Raw genomic sequence first — 20,035 nt, forward strand, 5'->3', positions numbered from 1 at the left:
GCCTCTTCATGGGCCGCATGGAGGAGGCTTTCCTGAAGACCCAACAGCTGCTTCCCCTGGCCTGGTATAGGTTTATAGATGACATCTTTGTGGTCTGGACTCATGGTGAAGAAACACTCCTTAATTTCCTCCATAACCTCAACTCCTTTTCGAATCTGAATTTCACCTGGTTCTTCTCCAAAACCCAAGCCACCTTCCTGGATGTTGACCTTCATCTTGTTGAAGCTCACATTCACACCTCTGTCCATATCAAACCCACAAACAAACAACAGTACCTTCACTTTGATAGCTGCCATCCTTTCCACATCAAACGCTCCCTTCCCTACAGCCTAGATATTCGTGGCAAACGTATCTGCTCCAGTGACGAATCCCTCAACAATTACACCAATAACCTGACCAGTGCTTTCCTCTCCCGCAACTATCCTGCAGACCTTGTCCACAAACAGATTTCCCGAGCAATACATTCCTCCCCATCCAACAACAATGTTCCTTCCCCCAGACAACATAGAAGCATCCCCCTTGTCACCCAATATTAACCTGGCCTCGAAAACATCAACAAATTACTCCACCAGGGATATGACTTTCTCAAGTCAACCCCTGAAGTGAGATCATCCCTTGACAAAATTCTCCCCACACCACCCAGAGTTGCCTTTCGTCGCCCCCCTAACCTCCGTAACATCCTTGTTAAACCCTACAATATTCCCAGACTACCTTCTCTACCCAGCGGTTCCTACCCCTGTAACCGATCCCGCTGCAAAACCTGCCCCATGCATCCCCCCACAACCACCTACTCCAGCCCCGCTACTGGTAAGACATACACAATTCAAGGCAGGGCTACGTGTGAAACTACACATGTCATTTATCAACTGACATGCCTGCACTGCACAGCCTTTTACATCGGCATGACAACAACTAAACTGGCTGAGCGCATGAACGGACACAGACGAACTGCCCGCCTAGGAGATGCCCAATACCCAGTAGCGGAGCATGCCCTCCAGCATAATTCTAGGGACCTAGGAACCTGCTACACCGTATGTGCCATTTGGCTTCTCCCGCCCAGCACCAGTCCCTCTGAACTGCGGAGATGGGAACTTGCACTCCAACACATACTTTCATCCCGCCATCCCCCTGGACTGAACCTACATTAAACAACCTCACTCCCATTCACTCTTCAGTCTTCTCCTCTTTCCCTTTCCTCTTTAGCCATTCACGCATCTTTTCATCCTACATAGTTGTGTTTATCTTTATACTATATACCTCTTTACTTCTGTATGCATCCTCTTTGGTTTGAAGCTGGCACAGTACTTACAGTAGAATATCTTTGGCTTCCCTCTGACAACCATGCCTCCATCCTTGCTACCCTCCCTGTTTACTTTCCCTGTTGCTTCATAACCTGGGTTGTGAGTAACTGAATCCACTATCCCTTCTTCCCTTTTTACCCCTCTCTCCTCCCTGATGAAGGAACAAAGTTCCGAAAGCTAGGAATGTAAATTTTCAGTTCTGTTTTATGTGTATCTATCGGCTGTACTGAGCTGAGGTAAGTACTGGCCAGCCCCTCTATCTCTTTGTTAGTATGAGATTTTTTTTCCTATCATATTCGAAAAAGTTATGTAAACAAGAGTAGTCTCACATTTAAGCACAAATAATTTACTTAGAACATCACAGTTGGGATTCCAGAAGGGTTCCCCACTGAGAATGCTGTTTATACACTCACTCACTAAATATTAAAAGCCTTAGGTAATAAAATATTGCCAGCTGGTATTTTTTGCGATCTTTCCAAACCATCTGCGTAGATCATATTACACTCATACAAAACCGCAAGTTTTATGGAATTGATGGCTGCATGCATAGCTGGATTGAATTGTACTTAACAAACAGAATGCAAAAAGTCATGAGTATTAATTCAAATCATGCTGAAAAGGTAGAAAATTTTGATGATAGGGAGAAAGCAGAAAAGTGTCCTACAGGGTTCAATTTTGGGTCTATTCCTGTTCCTTATATATCTGAATGACCTTCCACTCTACATTCAAAATGCAGAATTCGTATATTCACAGATGACAGTTGAGTCAGCATAAGTTGGCCCCTGACAGTTGCAGTGGACTTGGCACGGCAGCTTTATGTGGCTACCTAAATCAATAGCTTAACGCGATTTTGTTAATGCCTCTATCGCAATAACTCAAGTGCTTTCACAGCTCTATAAACAGCTACTGTTTTCACCCACAAACATAAAGTACTTTTCAGTTGAAAGCTGTCACAAACAGTGCTGCAAGTTGTCAGAGATCTTCTTGTGCTGTCTCAACTTTAGTCTTATAATACATCCCATTAGAGAGAAAGCAACAGAAGAGGTTGTTAATGATATTTTTCAAAGAATTATAAAGTGGTACTCTGAAAATGGACTCTCTCTAAATTTTGAGAAAATGTCAGTTCTGTACAACAAATAAAGTCATACCAACAACTGATGTAGCACATGACCAGAAGTCAATAAACAGGGTAGAATGCTCCAAATTTTTGGGCATACAATACATACTGATGAAAATTTGGCCATACATTGTTTCCAGGGCATCTGTAGTGAAAGCTAACTAGCATGTCGTCCCTTGTTTTCCAAATTTCTGTTGTTCTGGGGGGGCATTATACTTGGTGAAGGAGTTGATTGTATCTGTGTTGGTCAGATGCATGGAGGTTGTTTGAAACAGTGACTTAGAACCAAGTTGGCCGAGTCCATTCTTTTTGGTGCATTTGACTGGTGGTGGACACTAGTGCCAAAGATTAATACATCATTTCTTCTACATTTTGAATTGCATCCTGACATATGGAGTCGACATTCATGGCCATTATTTCTCAAGTACTTCATCCAAAAGTTATTGCTACCATTAAATACTGTATCTCTTCTCTTACAATGTATGAGAGAGGTTAGGTCACAGTGGTCTTTCATACAGGACAACATTCAGAAGTCCACCAAATCTCTTTCATCCAACTCTTTTCTGTTGCATTTCCTCGACTCATTTGAAATTTTCTGTTGTTGGAACACCCTTTTCCAGAAGAGCTTGGTACATGTCCTGTGAGATTTTGTCAGCTTCTGTCATTCACAAATTGCAAAGGGCCAAAACATTCTGCATATTAGACTGTCATTTCATCATGACATTAGGTCCTCTTATTCAATTGTTGTTCTGCTAAATGGATTTTTCACCAATTTCTTCTTCAGTTTGACCTAGAACTTGCCCTAGCTATCGATCATCTCGGTGTTGTTCTCAAACCAATGCTGGGTTGTGCAGTCCATGTAAAAGTATACATTTGCCAAGCACATCACGTGATCCCACCTGCTGCATTTAGTGACTCGGTCAAATCCTTTCAGCTATTTAGCCGGGTCCTAACCAGACATCAGAAAATACTGATAGATGTCTCATGTGGAGCTGACTTACTGCTGTCAAGGTGTGTGTGTGTGTGTGTGTGTGTGTGTGTGTGTGTGTGTGTGTGTTTTCAACATGTTGACTGCCATGACCAAAAATTTCGAAGCATGTTTGACAATACGATCCATGTTTTTGCTGTAAGTGCTTCAAGTAGTTGTTCAGTCTTTGTTGTAGATGGTCCACTGATGTTTATCGTTATCTGTGTTCAATAATCCTCATAAAATGCCTAGTAATAAGAAGAAACTGGGTGATGTAAAACTTTAACAGCTAGCTAACATAACAAACTGGAATGGCACAAGTTTACAGATGAATTTTCGGATTGTGGAAGTCTCTACGAACCACATTCAATTGAGGATTCAGAGGCAGACAAAAGTAAATGCAATGAAGAAAATGAGAAGGTTGGTCCAATAGCAGGCACTACAAATAGTAGTGACAAGTGAAGTGACATCCTTCAAGATCCATCAGTATTTGTGTTCAACAAGAATGTGGGATTGGAATTATACTTACAAAACTTTGGTGTCTGTGTATTTGCTGATTTGCTTCTTTTTTTTCTCTCTCAAAGATTTCCTAATGTCAGCTGTGGTTCTCAAAACAAAAATGTACTGTGGCAGGTCACAGGAGCAGACTGAGGCGGGTCATGCATGTGAAATTGTTTTACACCTGATGAAAGTTTCCTTGAACAAAGGACACATGCTCCATATGCACAATTTTTATAATTCTGTACCACTTTCAAAACTGTTGTTGACTTACAAAACCGATGTGTATGGAAAATTGTTTAACAACAGAAAGGAAAACCCAACATCATTAGTAATTACGAAACTGAAGAAAGATCAGATGGCATGGGAAAGAAATGACAATGTTTTTGTTTGCAAATGGAAGGATAAAAGTGAAGTCCTGACCACTTCTAACACGGACCATACCAAAATAGTGGAAGCTCGTCGCAACTGAAATGGCAGTGTTGCCTTGAAACCAAAAAAATCTGAGACTACAACAGTGGCATGGCAGGTGTTGACCAGTCAGATCAGATGCTGTCGTATTATTCAGCATTGCAAAAAACTACTAAACGGCTGAAAAAGTTTGCTCTACATGTAATGGAAATTTATTTGCATAATGCCCTTTGGATTTTTAAACAAACAGCAGAAAGGAGCACCAAGTCTCTAGCTTTTACAGAAAGCTCTATTCAGGTATCGATTGGGGATAAGATGCCAGACATCCGGAGGAAAATCAGGCCAAGTGACAGTTTTCATTATTTGGAGGCAATATTTGCCACAAAGAAAACTGTCTGGCCAACAAAACCGTGCAGAGTATGCATGCAGCAACAAAAAAAAAACGCCGTGAATCGTGGTACTTGGGTCCCATTTGTGAAGAAGAGCCAGCTCTTTGTGTGGAAGAATGCTTGAAGACAAATCATTAATTAAAAAAACTTTATTTTCTTTACCATTAGCAACACAAAATATACATTTTAAGTTTAAAGCTAAAATATTTGTATGGGCTTTTCTGTTACTTTATTCCAACTGTGAAAATAAAAATTCTGTTCCACCATGCCCAGACAATTTGCCATACCTGTCCTCCATGCCCAAGACCCGTAAATCACACACATTTGCTATGAATGTTTTTGTATCTGACTTTATGTAAAAACTCATTTCCTACCAGTGGCCAGGACATCAGGTATGGACATTTCTTGCACTTGGCTGTCAATGTGTTAAAGAACTTCTAAAAAATTGTGACCCATTTAGAGCCCAAAATGATAATTGTCTTCACCCTTGAGTAAGGGCAGATATCTGGTGTACATCAAGATTAGAAAGCTCTGCGTCAACAAAAGTTCCAAATACACCAAGGTGATAAAAGTCATGTGATGCCGATGTGCACATATACACATGATGGTAGTATCACGTACAGAAGGTATAAAAAGGCATTGCATTGGCAGTGCTTTCATTTGTACTCAGGTGGACAACCATCAGCTGTATAATGGAAGGTCGACAATGAAAATTTGTGACGGACCAGGATTCAAACCCAGATTTCCCACTTATCATAGTGGTCACCTTACTGTCATCAATCATGTGTCTACACAACCCACTCATACATCCATTATGTATATTCCCGCACAGGCGAGACATTTTACTTTAAAGTCGCTTGCCTGGTGTCAGCTGATAAATACGATAATGCAGTGCCTTTTTTATTCCAAATTACAATGTGATTTTCCTTTGGACATGCAGCTGTCAAAATGGACAACCATCAGCCATATAATGGAATGATAACAATGTCTGAAGGAACATTACATCATAATTTGGAATAACACAGGCACAGCAATATCTTAGTATATTTTTTGGCTGTTGCTAATAAGTGCCTCGTTTCATTTCTATTTAACTTCTTTTCTACGTTTTACGGAGATGGTCAACTATGGATAGCAAGTATCCATATTTGCGGCTATTTTTTTGATTAACTTAATTATAACATCAAGATCAGACACTCACGCATACATACATACATACATACATGCATACTTACACATACACACTGTGTATCACTCCATTTCTCTTTGTTTGTTTTCATAAACTGAAATGGTATTATAATACTGACTAATTATATACTCTGACATATGAAGTAGAACACTGAGACAAGTAATTTGAGTCACCCTGTATGCTAATAAACATAAAATCTTTTTAACTTCTGCTGCTATGAATAATTTAAACTACGTTTATTTCATTTGTTACAAAAAGAAAAAGAATATACTTGTTACTTTGAAACTTCTCTGTATCATAAATTAAATTATGTCATTTAAGTCAGAGACCTAAACATGTCAAATCATTTGAACCGTAAATACAAATGTGTAAGTTTTTTACCCTTACAGAAGATAATCTTTTGTGGCTAAACAAAGGTAACTACACTAGTGGCCATTAAAATTGCTACACCACAAAGAAGACGTGCTACAGAGGCGAAATTTAGCCGACAGGAAGAAGATGCTGTGATATGCAAATGATTAGCTTTTCTGAGCATTCACACAAAGTTGGCGCCAGTGGCGACACCTGCAACGTGCTGACATGATGAAAGTTTCCAACCGATTTCTCATACACAAACAGCAGCTGACCGGTGTTGCCTGGTGAAACGTTGTTGTGATGCCTTGTGTAAGGAGAAGTAAGGCGTACCATCACATTTCCGACTTTGATAAAGGTCAGATTGTAGCCTCTTGCGATTGCGGTTTATCGTATCGCGACATAGCTGCTCGTGTTGGTCGAGATCCAAAGACTGTTAGCAGAATATGGAAACGGTGGGTTCAGGAGGGTAATACGGAATGCCGTGCTGGATCCCAACGGCCTCGTATCACTAGCAGTCAAAATGGCAGGCATCTTATCCGCATGGCTGTAACATATTGTGCAGCCACGTCTCGATCCCTGAGATGGGGACTATTGCAAGACAACAACCATCTGCACGAACAGTTCGATGACGTTTGCAGCAGCATGGACTATCAGCTTGGAGACCATGGCTGCGGTCACCCTTGACGCTGCATCACAGACAGGAGCGCCTGCAATGGTGTACTCAACGCGACGAACCTGGGTGCACAAGTGGCAAAACGTCATTTTTTCGGATGAATCCAGGTTCTGTTTACAGCATCATGATGGTCACATCCGTGTTTAGCGACGTCACAGTGAACGCACACTGGAAGCGTGTATTCGTCATCGCCATATTGGCGTATCACCTGGCGTGATGGTATGGGGAGCCACTGGTTACACGTCTCTGTCACCTCTTGTTCGCATTGATGGCACTTTGAACAGTGGACATTACGTTTCAGATGTGTTACGACCCGTGGCTCTACCCTTCATTCGATCCCTGCGAAACCCTACATTTCAGCAGGATAATGCACGACCGCATGTTGCAGGTCCTGTATGGACCTTTCTGGATACAGAAAATGTTCAACTGCTGCCCTGGCCAGCACATTCCCCAGATCTCTCACCGAACTGAAAACGTCTTGTCAATGATGGCCGAGCAACTGGCCCGTCACAATACGCCAGTCACTACTCTTGATGAACTGCGGTATCGTGTTGAAGCTGCATGGGCAGCTGTACCTGTACACGTCATCCAAGCTCTGTTTGACTCAATGCCCAGGCGTATCAAGGTCATTATTACGACCAGAGGTGGTTGTTCTGGGTACTGATTTCTCGGGATCTATGCACCCAAATTGCGTGAAAATGTAATCACGTCAGTTCTAGTATAATATATTTGTCCAATGAATACCCGTTTATCATCTGCATTTCTTCTTGGTGTAGCAATTTTAATGGCCAGTAGTGTACTAGTAATTCTTTACTTGTTCATTATTCTTATCAGAATCAATGTTCTCAAAAAATTAACAACTATGTGAAACATTTAGTTCTAGACAATAAACTGAGGCAGATATGGTGCCAGAAACTTCAGTATCATCATTTTCTTAACAACAACAATAATCCATGAAAATGGAGTTGTAGCTCCAAGCCATGTTGGATTGAAAAAGACAGATAAAATATTACCAAAGAACCACAGTACAGGTAAAAATATCCTTATTCTAGTATAAACTATCAGAGACAGCCCATTATGAAATGTCTGTTAATAACACAACGGCCTGAGGCTTGTCGCCTGTTGCCAACACAGTCTGTAGCTGTTTGCAGACAGCGACAACAGTGACAATCTCTACCTGTACCGACTCATAAAGAACACTTCCCTCTCGATCTTCCACTATCCAAAACTAACAGCATATAATGACAGCGACTGACAGTGGCAGTTGATAGTACTTGAAGCTGGGTGTTGCAGCAAAGTTTTCACTGTCAGATTTTTAAATAAGAAACTTAGAAAGGAAGGATTTTTTAACTCCACATCCTGCATCCCAAGATGCCATTCCAATAAATTATACTTCAAAATATGTGTTTTGAAAATCATGTGCGGATTACAATAAATAGACGCTATTACGATCATGCACCAAAATACAAGAAAGCAAAATGTATGAAATATGATGACTGCAGTTTAATCTAATATAGAGCCATCAGCAAATAGGAACAGAGGAAGTCACATGATGCAAGAGCTATCTGAAATCAAAACAATCACCTCAAACCACCACAAAGCTTGTAACACAAGAGAAACAAAAACATAACGTCCTAACACTGACAATACCCTGTCACTATGCAACAACATTGGCACTAAGCTCTATTTACATTTGACAAAAATGTAAAATGAAATTATATTCACAAGTAAACATTTCCTCCCTAACACAGTCCTCACTATAAATTTGTAAATGAACCAAAACATTTATGATTGCTGACAAAATAACGGTGTTGACATATGATAAAATCCATAACCTTGCAGTATGCAAAAAAATTACTCTTGCGAGAGGCAATGAAGCAGGGATGAAATCATCTTCACATCGTGGTGCAATCTAACAGCGATATTTGGAACTGTTTTCCCATAGGGGATTTGCAAGTATGCTATAATCACCAGGGCAGATGCAAGCGATGTTTCTACCTGCTGTTATATACAGCTGCAGACTTGTACCTGTTGAAATTACACTGTGGCGCGTTTTCAGAACATGCAAAGATTGTTGATTTTAACATATTTTAGAGGATATGTCTATAAGACCACAAGAAAATGTGGCAAATAAATGTAAAATTATTGGAAATATGCAACACTGCAATGTTATCATTCAATGCCCCTGCTAAATGTTTTGCATAAACCAAGTATTGCAGCAGCTCACACTTCTGTCAAAATATAACAGTAATTACAAATGAACTGAAAATGCTGTCCCCAACTACGTGAGACATGCTAGCTGTAAATTGGCACAGGTAAAGAGTAAAAAGTGGAAAGAGAATTTTGTATCTGGACAACAGGGCAGCTGCATTTATGGTGTGTCTGTAAGAGTAAGAAACTTCTCTACTCTAAAAAGTCCAGATCATTAAAGATGTAATTTGTAAGACAGTTTTTGAATTTCCACACCCATAATTGCTTTCGTATGTTGCAAACAAATGGCACCACCTTGCTAGCTATAAGAGAAGATAGTATATAATTACGTGCTATTTATCACTCACCTTTAGGTCTTGGTTTCGTTTGAATGTTTTATCACACAATGGGCAAGCGTGAGGCCTTAAGTCACTATGTGTAATACTGTGAGCTCTCAATGTACTATTTGTGGGGTAAACCCTGCCACAGACACCACAGGGAAACTGTACACCTCCATGGTACTCTTTGTGTCGGTATAAGTTAGACTGAGTTTTGAATCTGCAATATAAAAAAAGGTACCAACTAATAAATCATCATTGGATTATTCAAGCATAGTAGCCCAACTGCAAAAAGCTACAATAGCAGAAATTTGAGAAAACAGGATGGAGAAAAAAAAAAACTTGAAACAATTCTAGCTAATACTCCCCAACACATTCATTATGGCACCCAAGACACAGGTATGCATATATTTTTACAATAATATGTCAAAATACATAACAAACAAAACAATTATAAAAAACAAATACAGCCTCTAATAGAACACTGCATGTTTCTATATCAAACTACTGGACCATAATTTTACAATCTTGAGATTAGAAAGAGCATAATGTTTGAATTACTGAAAGAATTATATGAATGTGTTTGTTATAAACAACCAAGCAGGTATCACACGTCTCATTTTTGTTTCTTATATACTGCTGTGTAAGCTTCTTTCCACAATGTACTTCCTAAAGTAATGTCCCCCCAGTTACATTTGCAGATTACAAGAGTGAAAAGAATGCAAAAAGAAAAAGCTCAACAAACAGACCACAACTCATGTTTCGGTGGTAAAACACTGAACATCCCTAGCTAAATAAAATTAAGTTGGGTCCATATATAATATCATGTAACATACACAATAAAATAGTATTTGCCATTAAAGGCAAACATAGTCCACATTTCATGATCTACAAATAAAATAAACTAGATAACTTTACCTAAATGCTACCTGCTACACAGTAAACTTACACCCTTCCACATATATCACAGCCATATTTTCCTTTGGGTCGATGTGTCTCAAGATGTACCTTCAGATTGCCTTTAGTCGAAATTTTCTTGCCACACACTGGACACACAAAACGAACTGCTGTTCCAACAGCAGTATTGGTATGGAGAACTCCTCTCGAGGAGTACACTGGAAGGTGCCTGAGGGATAGACAACAAATGTAATTTTAAAAATAACTTCATGTTTTATTGTTTTGTTGAAGTAACATGCACTGAGAATCTTGACATTGTTTGTTAGCATGGGTTAGAGCTACTACAGCTCTAGTTCTTCATCCTATAATCAAATTTTGCTGAAAATGTTAGCACACACTGAGATTGTTGGTGCATTAATCATATCTTTAAGTAATATAACTAGCTGGAGACACTGAAAGGAGCTCATTAATTAGCATGCTCATTGGGTCTTTCACCAAGAAATCTTCAGATATATTGCTGACCAATTCCCTTGGCCATGTGCCAATAGCAGAATGTTAACTGAATTCGTTGCACTCCGAACTTTTCTGATAATTTGGTTAGTGTCTCATGAGCCTGTGTTTTACTCTTGCAAATCACCTGATCTTAACTCTCTAGCCCCTTCTCCTGTCTTCATTTGCATTATCTTCTCCATTTTATTTTAGTTTGTCATAATTTCGCCACTCTGTTTTAGACTCCCCCCCCCCCCCCCCAAAAAAAAAAAAAAAATTCTGCCTTTTTTCTGCTTTGAATTGCCTTTATTTTCTATTAGCTCTCTGTCAACCCATCTTTCATCCGTCAATTACCAACAGCTCATTATTAGTATTACGGAATCTAAACTTTGATTTTGTCAACTGTTTCTTTTGAAAGCTTTCCTACATCTGCATCTCTCCTCATCCACATTACAAGTGATTTTTTTCTTCCTTCAAACACCAACATATCTTGAATGAACTTTACAATTTGGAATAGTGTGTGTGCAGTTTTGAAGCATCCTAGCAGATTAAAACTGGGTATCAAATAAGGATTTGAACCTAGAACTTCACCTTTTGCAGGCAGTGCCCTCCCAACTGAATTATCCAGGCATAATTCACAATTCATGACCTGCCCTCCCCCCTGCAGAATGCAAAATTCATTCTGGAAACTACTCCTCCGTTGTTTCTGTCACTTCTCTGCAAAATTCACAGGCTCTATGCAGCAAAGCTTCTGTGAAATTTGGAATGTAGGAGAGGTACTGACAGAACTGAAGCTGTGAGGGTGGTTTGTGATTTGTTACTGAATAGCTCAGGCGGTGTGGTACCGCAACACGATTCTCGGTTTGAATCCTATAACCAAGTCCCACACAGTTGTAAGGAAGTTTCAAAAGCCTCATCTCTTATTCTTATCTTTACTGCAACCTAGTTTTTTCTTGTTGATTTTTGTTTTTAGTCCAAGAAACTTTATCAAGCACACATTTTAAACTCTATACCTCACACTGCTTCAGTTCCATCCATTTCAGTAGAAGGCAAAGAAGAGAATCTTCTCCTTTGGATTAAATATTGAAGGGATAAAATCAAGATCACAGGTGTGGATTTGAGGCCAGGTTCTCCAGATGTAGCAGATGTAGAGCCCAGTGTCTTGTCTCTAAACTAGAAAATAAGTTTGTAAAAGCTGATGCCTACATTGCCTTGTAAGCATTCAGGACTTCAATATTTAGGGTACTCTTCAGGCCCATAAACCCTTAAGTTTTATGGGCTGTGGTACTTGAAACAAGAAGGGGCACATACTTAGACCTGTCCAAGGTTTTTTACACTGTAGATGACAAACTACTACTAAACAATTTAGAAGCACTACACTCCAGTCAAAGTGTCGGAAAAAAGCCTACACCTTGCTAAAGGTAGAGTAGAGGATTTAATTTTTTAAATTTATTCATATGGTTGAAAGATGGTAAAACCTAGTTAAGCCAACAAAATTTATGCTGGCTAAACTTTCTGTACTTAAAAAAAAAAGACAATTTCAGACTTTCTTCAGTTTTTCAAAAAATCTCAGTTTCTTGTGCTCCCAGAGCTTTGGCATCTATTTTATTTTTAAAACAGCACAAAATTCTCTATAAATTTGACTACCAAAACTTCTTTCTGCACTCTGCACCAATGACACTTCAGTTTTTTTTTTTTTTTTTTATACTTTTTCAAACTTCAAACAAAACAGTAAGTTTTTGAGCCCTTTTATTTCAGTTTCCATTAATAAAATAGAAATGTATTATATGTTATGTTATACATTGGAACTGACCATCTCATTTCGCAACATGGCCAGCATACACAGCATCGTTGACTTTGCATTCAATTCCTACTAACACAATCAGGTTAGACTGCGTGCGTGAAGGTGGTGGTTTTTTTTTTAAGACTAACTAATAGCATATAGTTGCTGTTTTGTAGCTGAATGATGTTAATGATGATCAGTTATAAGAAAAATTGCATAGGAATTGTTATTAAGCAGACAATAACAGTTGAATTAGTTGTTGAAGCAGAGATGGTAAATCAAGTCCCTTAAGACAAGTGTTTGTATAACGAATGAAACAAAAATCACCTGATCACACTTCTTAGAAAGGAATTTCGAGAGTAACATTGAGGTAGACCAGGCAGATTGTAACAACTGCAATTTCAGGAACTAACGATTTTGGAAGTGTGGCCATATGGGGAGATGACATTGACCACCTTGTGCTCAAGACTGATCAAGGAGAAGGCTCGAAAAACTTATCTTTAACAAAGCCAGAAAGAGGAAGTGCAGACAACAAGTTTGCATCCTACAAGCTCAACAGTGAACACGTTCTGTTCACTCACGCTGTTAGTGAACATGATATAAAATCTGCTTTCTTTGTCAAGGATAAAATTAAGTTTTGTAACACATTAAGAACAATGAACGCTTAAATTCAGCACTTCTTATGTTCAACAGACCAGACGCTACCCACAAAGAAATAGTGATGTCAGCAATTCCCAGACACTACGTGATTTGCAGCAGCAACTATTTGCCAAGTCTTCCACAAAAATCAAACTGAATGTTGCAAGGCTGCCATCCACAAAGGATGCCATGCCACATCATTCATTATGGAGTTACCAGCAAGCACAAAGTTGAACGGGAAATTGGAAACCTCCTGAGATACGTGGAAGGGCTCTTAGTATCCACAGTTCAAGGTCTGTTGTAATGAGCCAAGATCCAGCACCTGAGTCAGTTCAAGTTTGTTTCATGCTCGTGTAAGCTGAGCTGTGGCAGATTATTCTCCTGCAGAAAAGTATGTTTCAATTGTTCTTCCATTTGGAAGAACTGGAGGGTTCTTCCATTTGGAAGAACTGGAGCAGAGAACATTGTGAAAAAATACCAGAATTTTTATATGAAGAAAGCCAAGAAGTAGTAGATTTTACGGAAATGATTGAGGAAATGGACATCAAAATCAACAAAATGGAAGAGGCTCACTCACTGTTGTAAGAACAGGTCAATATGAAACCCAATTTATCTACTCACACTGATTCCACTACTCAAGGCATTTCTGGTGACACCAAGGAACATCAACATGTCAGAGTGACTAATATATCCATGTCAAGTGGGCCAAAGGTTGAAGTACGCTGTCAGAAGCATTATGCACCCAGAAGTGATAATATTAACTGTTAGTACATGTTAATGCCTTTTTAATTATAATACAGCTACCTATGTTTCATTTGTATTGCACTGTTTCTTTATAGCTATCTATTTCTGTGTGTTTACCTATGTCTGTTTGTTTATTCCAGGTAATAATAGTTCAGTTTCCTGTTGCTGGTTATTTAATATATATAACACAATGAGGAAGTGATGTAGTTTTATAAATTTGCATCAGTCAGGGCTGAAACACCTTGAAACTTAACTTCAACTAGTGATTTACAAATCACAATGGATGCGGCCCAGGAATCACACAACTGCACATAAGGTAATACAACACCACAAAGTGAGATGTTCAGTTCCAATATATAACATTATATATATTGACATGAATATAATAGAGGGAAACATTCCACGTGGGAAAAATATATCTAAAAACAAAGATGATGTGACTTACCAAACGAAAGCGCTGGCACGTCGATAGACACACAAACAAACACAAATATACACACAAAATTCTAGCTTTCGCAACCAACGGTTGCTTCGTCAGGAAAGAGGGAAGGAGAGGGAAAGACGAAAGGATGTGGGTTTTAAAGGAGAGGATAAGGAGTCATTCCAACCCCGGGAGCGGAAAGACTTACCTTAGGGGGAAAAAGGACAGGTATACACTCGCACACACATGCACATATCCATCCACACATATACAGACACAAGCAGGCTTTGCCTTTTAATATGTCTGCTTGTGTCTGTATATGTGTGGATGGATATGTGCGTGTGTGTGCGAGTGTATACCTGTCCTTTTTTCCCCCTAAGGTAAGTCTTTCCGCTCCCGGGGTTGGAATGACTCCTTATCCTCTCCTTCAAAACCCACATCCTTTCGTCTTTCCCTCTCCTTCCCTCTTTCCTGACAAAGCAACCGTTGGTTGCGAAATCTAGAATTTTGTGTGTATATTTGTGTTTGTTTGTGTCTATCGACATGCCAGCGCTTTCGTTTGGTAAGTCACATCATCTTTGTTTTTAGATACAAATTATATATATTACATTTCTGCTAAATGAACAGAAACTGAAACAAGTGTTCAAAAACTACATTTCTTGCCATTCTGCACGAAATTTGAAAGATTGATACTTTCTGATGAAACGTAGCACCCTTGGTACTGGAAGCAGAAAAAAAACTGTAGTAATCAAATTTGTAGTGAATTCTGTGCTCTTTTAAAAAGGAAATAGGTGCTAAAGTACTAGCAGCAGAAGAAACTGAGATTTTTTGAAAAAACTGAAAAAGATCAAAGCTGTCAAATTTTTTTTACTACAGAAAGTTTACTTACTTTACACAATCAGGCCCACACAACCATGCACAGCTACAAGGCTCCTCTTCCACTGGTTTCTGTTTTGTGCCTTCTGTCGCCAATCACCCTCTATTCTGATCTTCAAGTCCTCAGGGGTTCCATCTTTCCTTTGCTCTTTCTAGTGGTCTTCTACTCCAGGGAGTACAATCCATGGAAAGAACATTGTGTTTAACAATTCAAGAGACATATCCTTCCCCCATTAGACACTTGCTTCACATCAGACAGACATGTTTGGTCCATTGTAGATTTTACGCCAGACTCTCCATTCTCCAGTGGTTTCATCTTGTGCTGGACCAAGGATTTCCTTGAGACTTTCATTTGAAAATGAGAAGATTATTTATTTAAATCTTTTTTCCAGACACTACAAGTTTCACAACTGTAACGGATTGAATCAGGTTTTATTATTATTATTATTACAGCTGAAGTTTGAAATTCCTTGAGACCGTGGATTTAAAAGCTGACACACACTGAAATATGATCAATTTGCAGTTTGGATTCTCACTTTGATTTCTGTTTCACACAATGCACTCTCTGTAAAGAATACTCCAGATATTTAAAATTATGAATCCTTTCATATGATCAGGTTTTGAGTACCAGAGGATGGCGTGGGTCTCTTGAATAGGCATCGGTCCGGCTCATCACCAGATATTCAGTCCTCAACTGATTCACAAGGAGACTGATTCTGCTTGCTGTCGCCTCCAAGCCATCACTCATCAGCATCAGTTATTTGTTAGATCTGAACAACAGGGCCAAATCATCAGCAAATGCAAGGTGTGTGATTTTCTCACCCTCTATATTGATCCCCTTGAAGTTCTTATGGAAAGCTTCTTTCACTACCTCTGAGTGCCATGTTTAACAGTACTGATGACACACCATCTCCTTTTTCAACCATGCGTTTGTGTAAAAGCTCTCCGTGACTAGGTTCCCAAGCTTCACTTTGCCTTTGGAATCAGTGAGACAAGCTAAAACTAGGCTGATGAGTTTCTTGGGTATTCCAAATATGGTTATGCAACTCATAAGGCTCTTCCAAATGGATGCAGTCATATGCCTGCCTAAAATCAATGAAGAAGCACATGTACATCTCCTCCATATTCCCACATCTTTCAGCCCACTGTCATAGCACATAGGTGTTGTTGACAGTCGAACAGCCCATTCTGAAACCCCTTTGATATTCACAATCATTACACAACCTATGCATCCATGCCAGCCGAAATCGACACTTGAAGACAAAAGTAATATGTTTCCAACACTCAAGAAGACAGCAAATGTAACTATCACAACAAATGCCGTCAAAAGAACAGTGTTTTTACTGGGTGATAGCCATCTTAGAAGCATTGCTCACGAAATAATAAATGCCAACAAAGAGGTAAGTGCCCTAGGTTATATCAAACCAGGTGCTCGCATTGACCAAGTACTTTCAAAATAACCGATATTGCTCAAAAGATAACGAACAAAGACTACATCGTGATCTGCGGTGGTTCAAATGACAATGCGCATAACAAAGGTTTGCATGCTGCTAATGTCTTAACCCTGTGGTGCATGAATTTCACTGCAGTGGACAACTTTTAATGGTCAATTTTCTGGCGGTTTCAATGAGTATTGAGGCTGCAAATACATGCAGGATACAACACCAGTAGGGAGTGCCCACTGCAGTGAACTGCGTGCATTTTCAGCCTGCCAAAGAAGCGACCATTAACAGCTGTCCACTGTAGTGGACATTATGCGCCACAGGGTTAAAATCAACTCTAAACCACCTGAAGCATTCCAACGTAATTGTAGTTGATATTCCACACAGGCACAACTTATTACAATCCTCGTGTGTAAACAAGGCAGTAATTGCAACAAATTGATATTAGCAGATATCTGCAGCAATTTTACAAGTACTCATAGGATCGAAACTCACAAATCTGGCAGACAACTTTACACCACTCATGGTCTTCACCTTAACTGGCGTGGAAAAAATCATTTAGTGACTATAATTTGTGACATAGTTGCAAAGGCAAGGAACAATGTGAACACAAAAGAAACAGATTTTATTGAAGAGTGTACCAGTACATAATATAATTGCAGGAATGGATATAGGCAGACTGCATTGGACAACTGGATGGTGAAAAAAACAAGAAAAAAGTACGTCTTCCCAATCTGCAAGTGTGTGGAAACAGGCTAATTTGGAGAGATGGGTAGTAAAAAATACATTGCCCAGACCTTCAATTGAAACTTCTTTTTTAGAGAAAAGAGTGTAGCTGCTTCTCATAAACAAAAACTTGCAATTTATCACCAGAACATTAGAGGTCTCAGTCGTAAGATCAATGAGCTTATAATCAATATACATGAGCCACAAGGTATAGATTGTGCCCATGTTTTATGTTTTAGTGAGCACCATATTAATTCTGGCATAGAAAAACTTATAACAAACAATTATTACTTCGCAACAGCATTTTTCAGAAAATGTAAAGAAAAAAGAGATGTTGCCATTTATGTTAAAAATTATATTACATGTAGAGTAATTAATGTGCACAATTATTGTCCAGAACAACATTTGGAAGTGTGTGCCACAGAATTGTCCTTGAATAATTCCCATATATCAATAGTCACAGTATACAGAGCACCTTCAGGGAACTTTAGTCTCTTTTTGAATAAGCTAGATGCTCTCCTAATATACATATTCAAACACAAAACAGATGTGATAGTGCCTGGGGACTTCAATGTTAACTTTCTAATAAATTCTAGAGACAGATCAGACCTAGAAAATCTGATGTCCACATATAATCTGGTTTCTGTGGTTAGTTTACCTACTAGAATAACTTCATGTACAAGCACACTGATCGATAATATATTTATAGACCAGACCAAAATAGGTGATTTGACTACCAAGCAAGTCATGAATGGTCTATCTGACCATGATGGACAAAGACTCACTATAAACAGCACAAGTATTTAAGTAAATGATAGTGGCCCCAGTTGGAAAACAGTTAGGACAGTTATTGAAGAAACTACCCAGGTTTTTAAATCATATCTCCAAGCCACAGACTGGGCACCCATGTATAATTTAGAAAATGGCAATTCCAAGTACAATTTTTTCAGTAATGAAGTGACACTGGGATTTGAAAGCACCTTCCCAAAAAGGATATACAAGATCTAAAACACAAAACATACCGAAAAGCCCTGGATAACCACTGGTGTTAAGATTTCATGCAAAATGAAACAAGAACTGTACACTGTCACAAAAATTTAGACAACCACACCCAGCTAAATCACTATAAAAAAAATACTGCAAAGTATTAAGCAAAATTATTCAGAAGTCAAAAAGTTTGTATCTGAACTCAAAAATTAATAAATCTAGTAACAAAATCAAAACCGTATGGGAAGTGATAAAGAGTGAGATTGGTGCAAATTGCCCCTGTAGGTCCCAAAACATTGTTCTCAATAATGAAGATAGACATATACAAAATCAAAATACTGTGGCAAAAATTTTCAATGAGCATTTTCTAAGTGTTGCTGAGAAAGCAGGACACAATGGCTCCTAAGATGAAGCATTAAAAATACTGAAAGGTCATTTTCCAAACTCCGTAGAGCAGATAGGTATAGCCCCTATAACAGTACAGGAAGTAAGAAAAACCATTATTTCTCTAAAAGCAAAAAATTCAACTGGGCTTGACGACATCTCTAGTAAATTGCTAAAAGCCTGCTGCAATAAGTTCAATGAAGTCCTAGCTCATATATTCAATGGCTCTCTCAAAAAAGGTATCTTCCCTGAAAGGATGAAATATGCTATTGTAAAGCCCTTCTACAAAAGATGCAATGCCTCAGATGTTACAACCTACCGGCCTCTCTCTCTTTTGATGACATTTTCTAAATTTCTCGAAAAGGTAATATATGCCAGAATAGTTAATCACCTAGAAAACCTAGAAAAACATGCAATAATTAGTAAAAACCAGTTTGGATTCAGAAAAGGTATCTCCACAACCGAAGAAATATTTTTGTTTACAAATAACATTTTGGAATGCCTCAACAAAAAGACATTGCCTGTGGGCATATTTTGTGATCCGTCTAAATCATTTGACTGTGTTAGTCATAGAATAATTATAGAGAAAGCATGCCACTATGGACTCCGAGGAAAAATGGGCAGCTGGCTCAAATCCTACCTACAGAGCAGACAACAGAAAACAGTGCTAGATGGTAACAATAGCCACATAGGAGGGGTAGAGTCTGTCTGGGGGACAGTAAAATATGGAGTTCCACAAGGCTCTGTCTTTGGTCCCCTGCTATTACTCATGACCTACCATTGTCCTCAAACAAAGAAAGCAATTTTACAATGTTTACTGATGACAGAAGTATTGTGACTGATAGTAAGATATCCTCTGATCTGGAATTAAATGCCAACCATTTACTTGAGGATGTTCTGAATTAGTTCACAGCAAATTCTCTATCAATAAACCTCAGCAAAACTAATTATATTCATTTCCATTCTGGTCACAAAAGTCCACAGGAAATAATAACAGTATCATCGTACACTTTGCAAATCTGTCTATGAATTTCTGCAGCAGACAGGTTCCTTGCTGACATAAACCATGTCACTGAGCAAACCTCACACGCAGCGGCGAGTTGATAGTCTTAAATATTTTGAAAGCACAGAATAGAACCGTACAGGTTAGCTACAGAACTGAAACTGAGGACAGTTGTTCCCGAGGCATGCCGGTACACAACACACGCACTCGTTGTGGTATG

At 38.9% G+C, this 20,035-nt stretch overlaps 1 protein-coding gene across 1 annotated transcript in view; it reads right to left on the minus strand.

Moving 5' to 3' along the window:
- The window catches only part of LOC126470136 (zinc finger and SCAN domain-containing protein 2-like), a 116,315-nt gene that overhangs the window by 48,424 nt on the left and 47,856 nt on the right, over positions 1 to 20,035 (minus strand). Inside the window, exons 5-6 of the mRNA XM_050097755.1 lie at positions 10,374 to 10,550; positions 9,455 to 9,644 (exon numbers count right to left, since the gene is read on the minus strand). Coding sequence (XP_049953712.1) covers positions 9,455 to 9,644; positions 10,374 to 10,550 — 367 coding nt within the window. The remainder of the gene's footprint in view (positions 1 to 9,454; positions 9,645 to 10,373; positions 10,551 to 20,035) is intronic.

Source organism: Schistocerca serialis, chromosome 1, assembly GCF_023864345.2.
Source record: "Schistocerca serialis cubense isolate TAMUIC-IGC-003099 chromosome 1, iqSchSeri2.2, whole genome shotgun sequence".
Lineage (NCBI taxonomy): Eukaryota > Metazoa > Arthropoda > Insecta > Orthoptera > Acrididae > Schistocerca > Schistocerca serialis.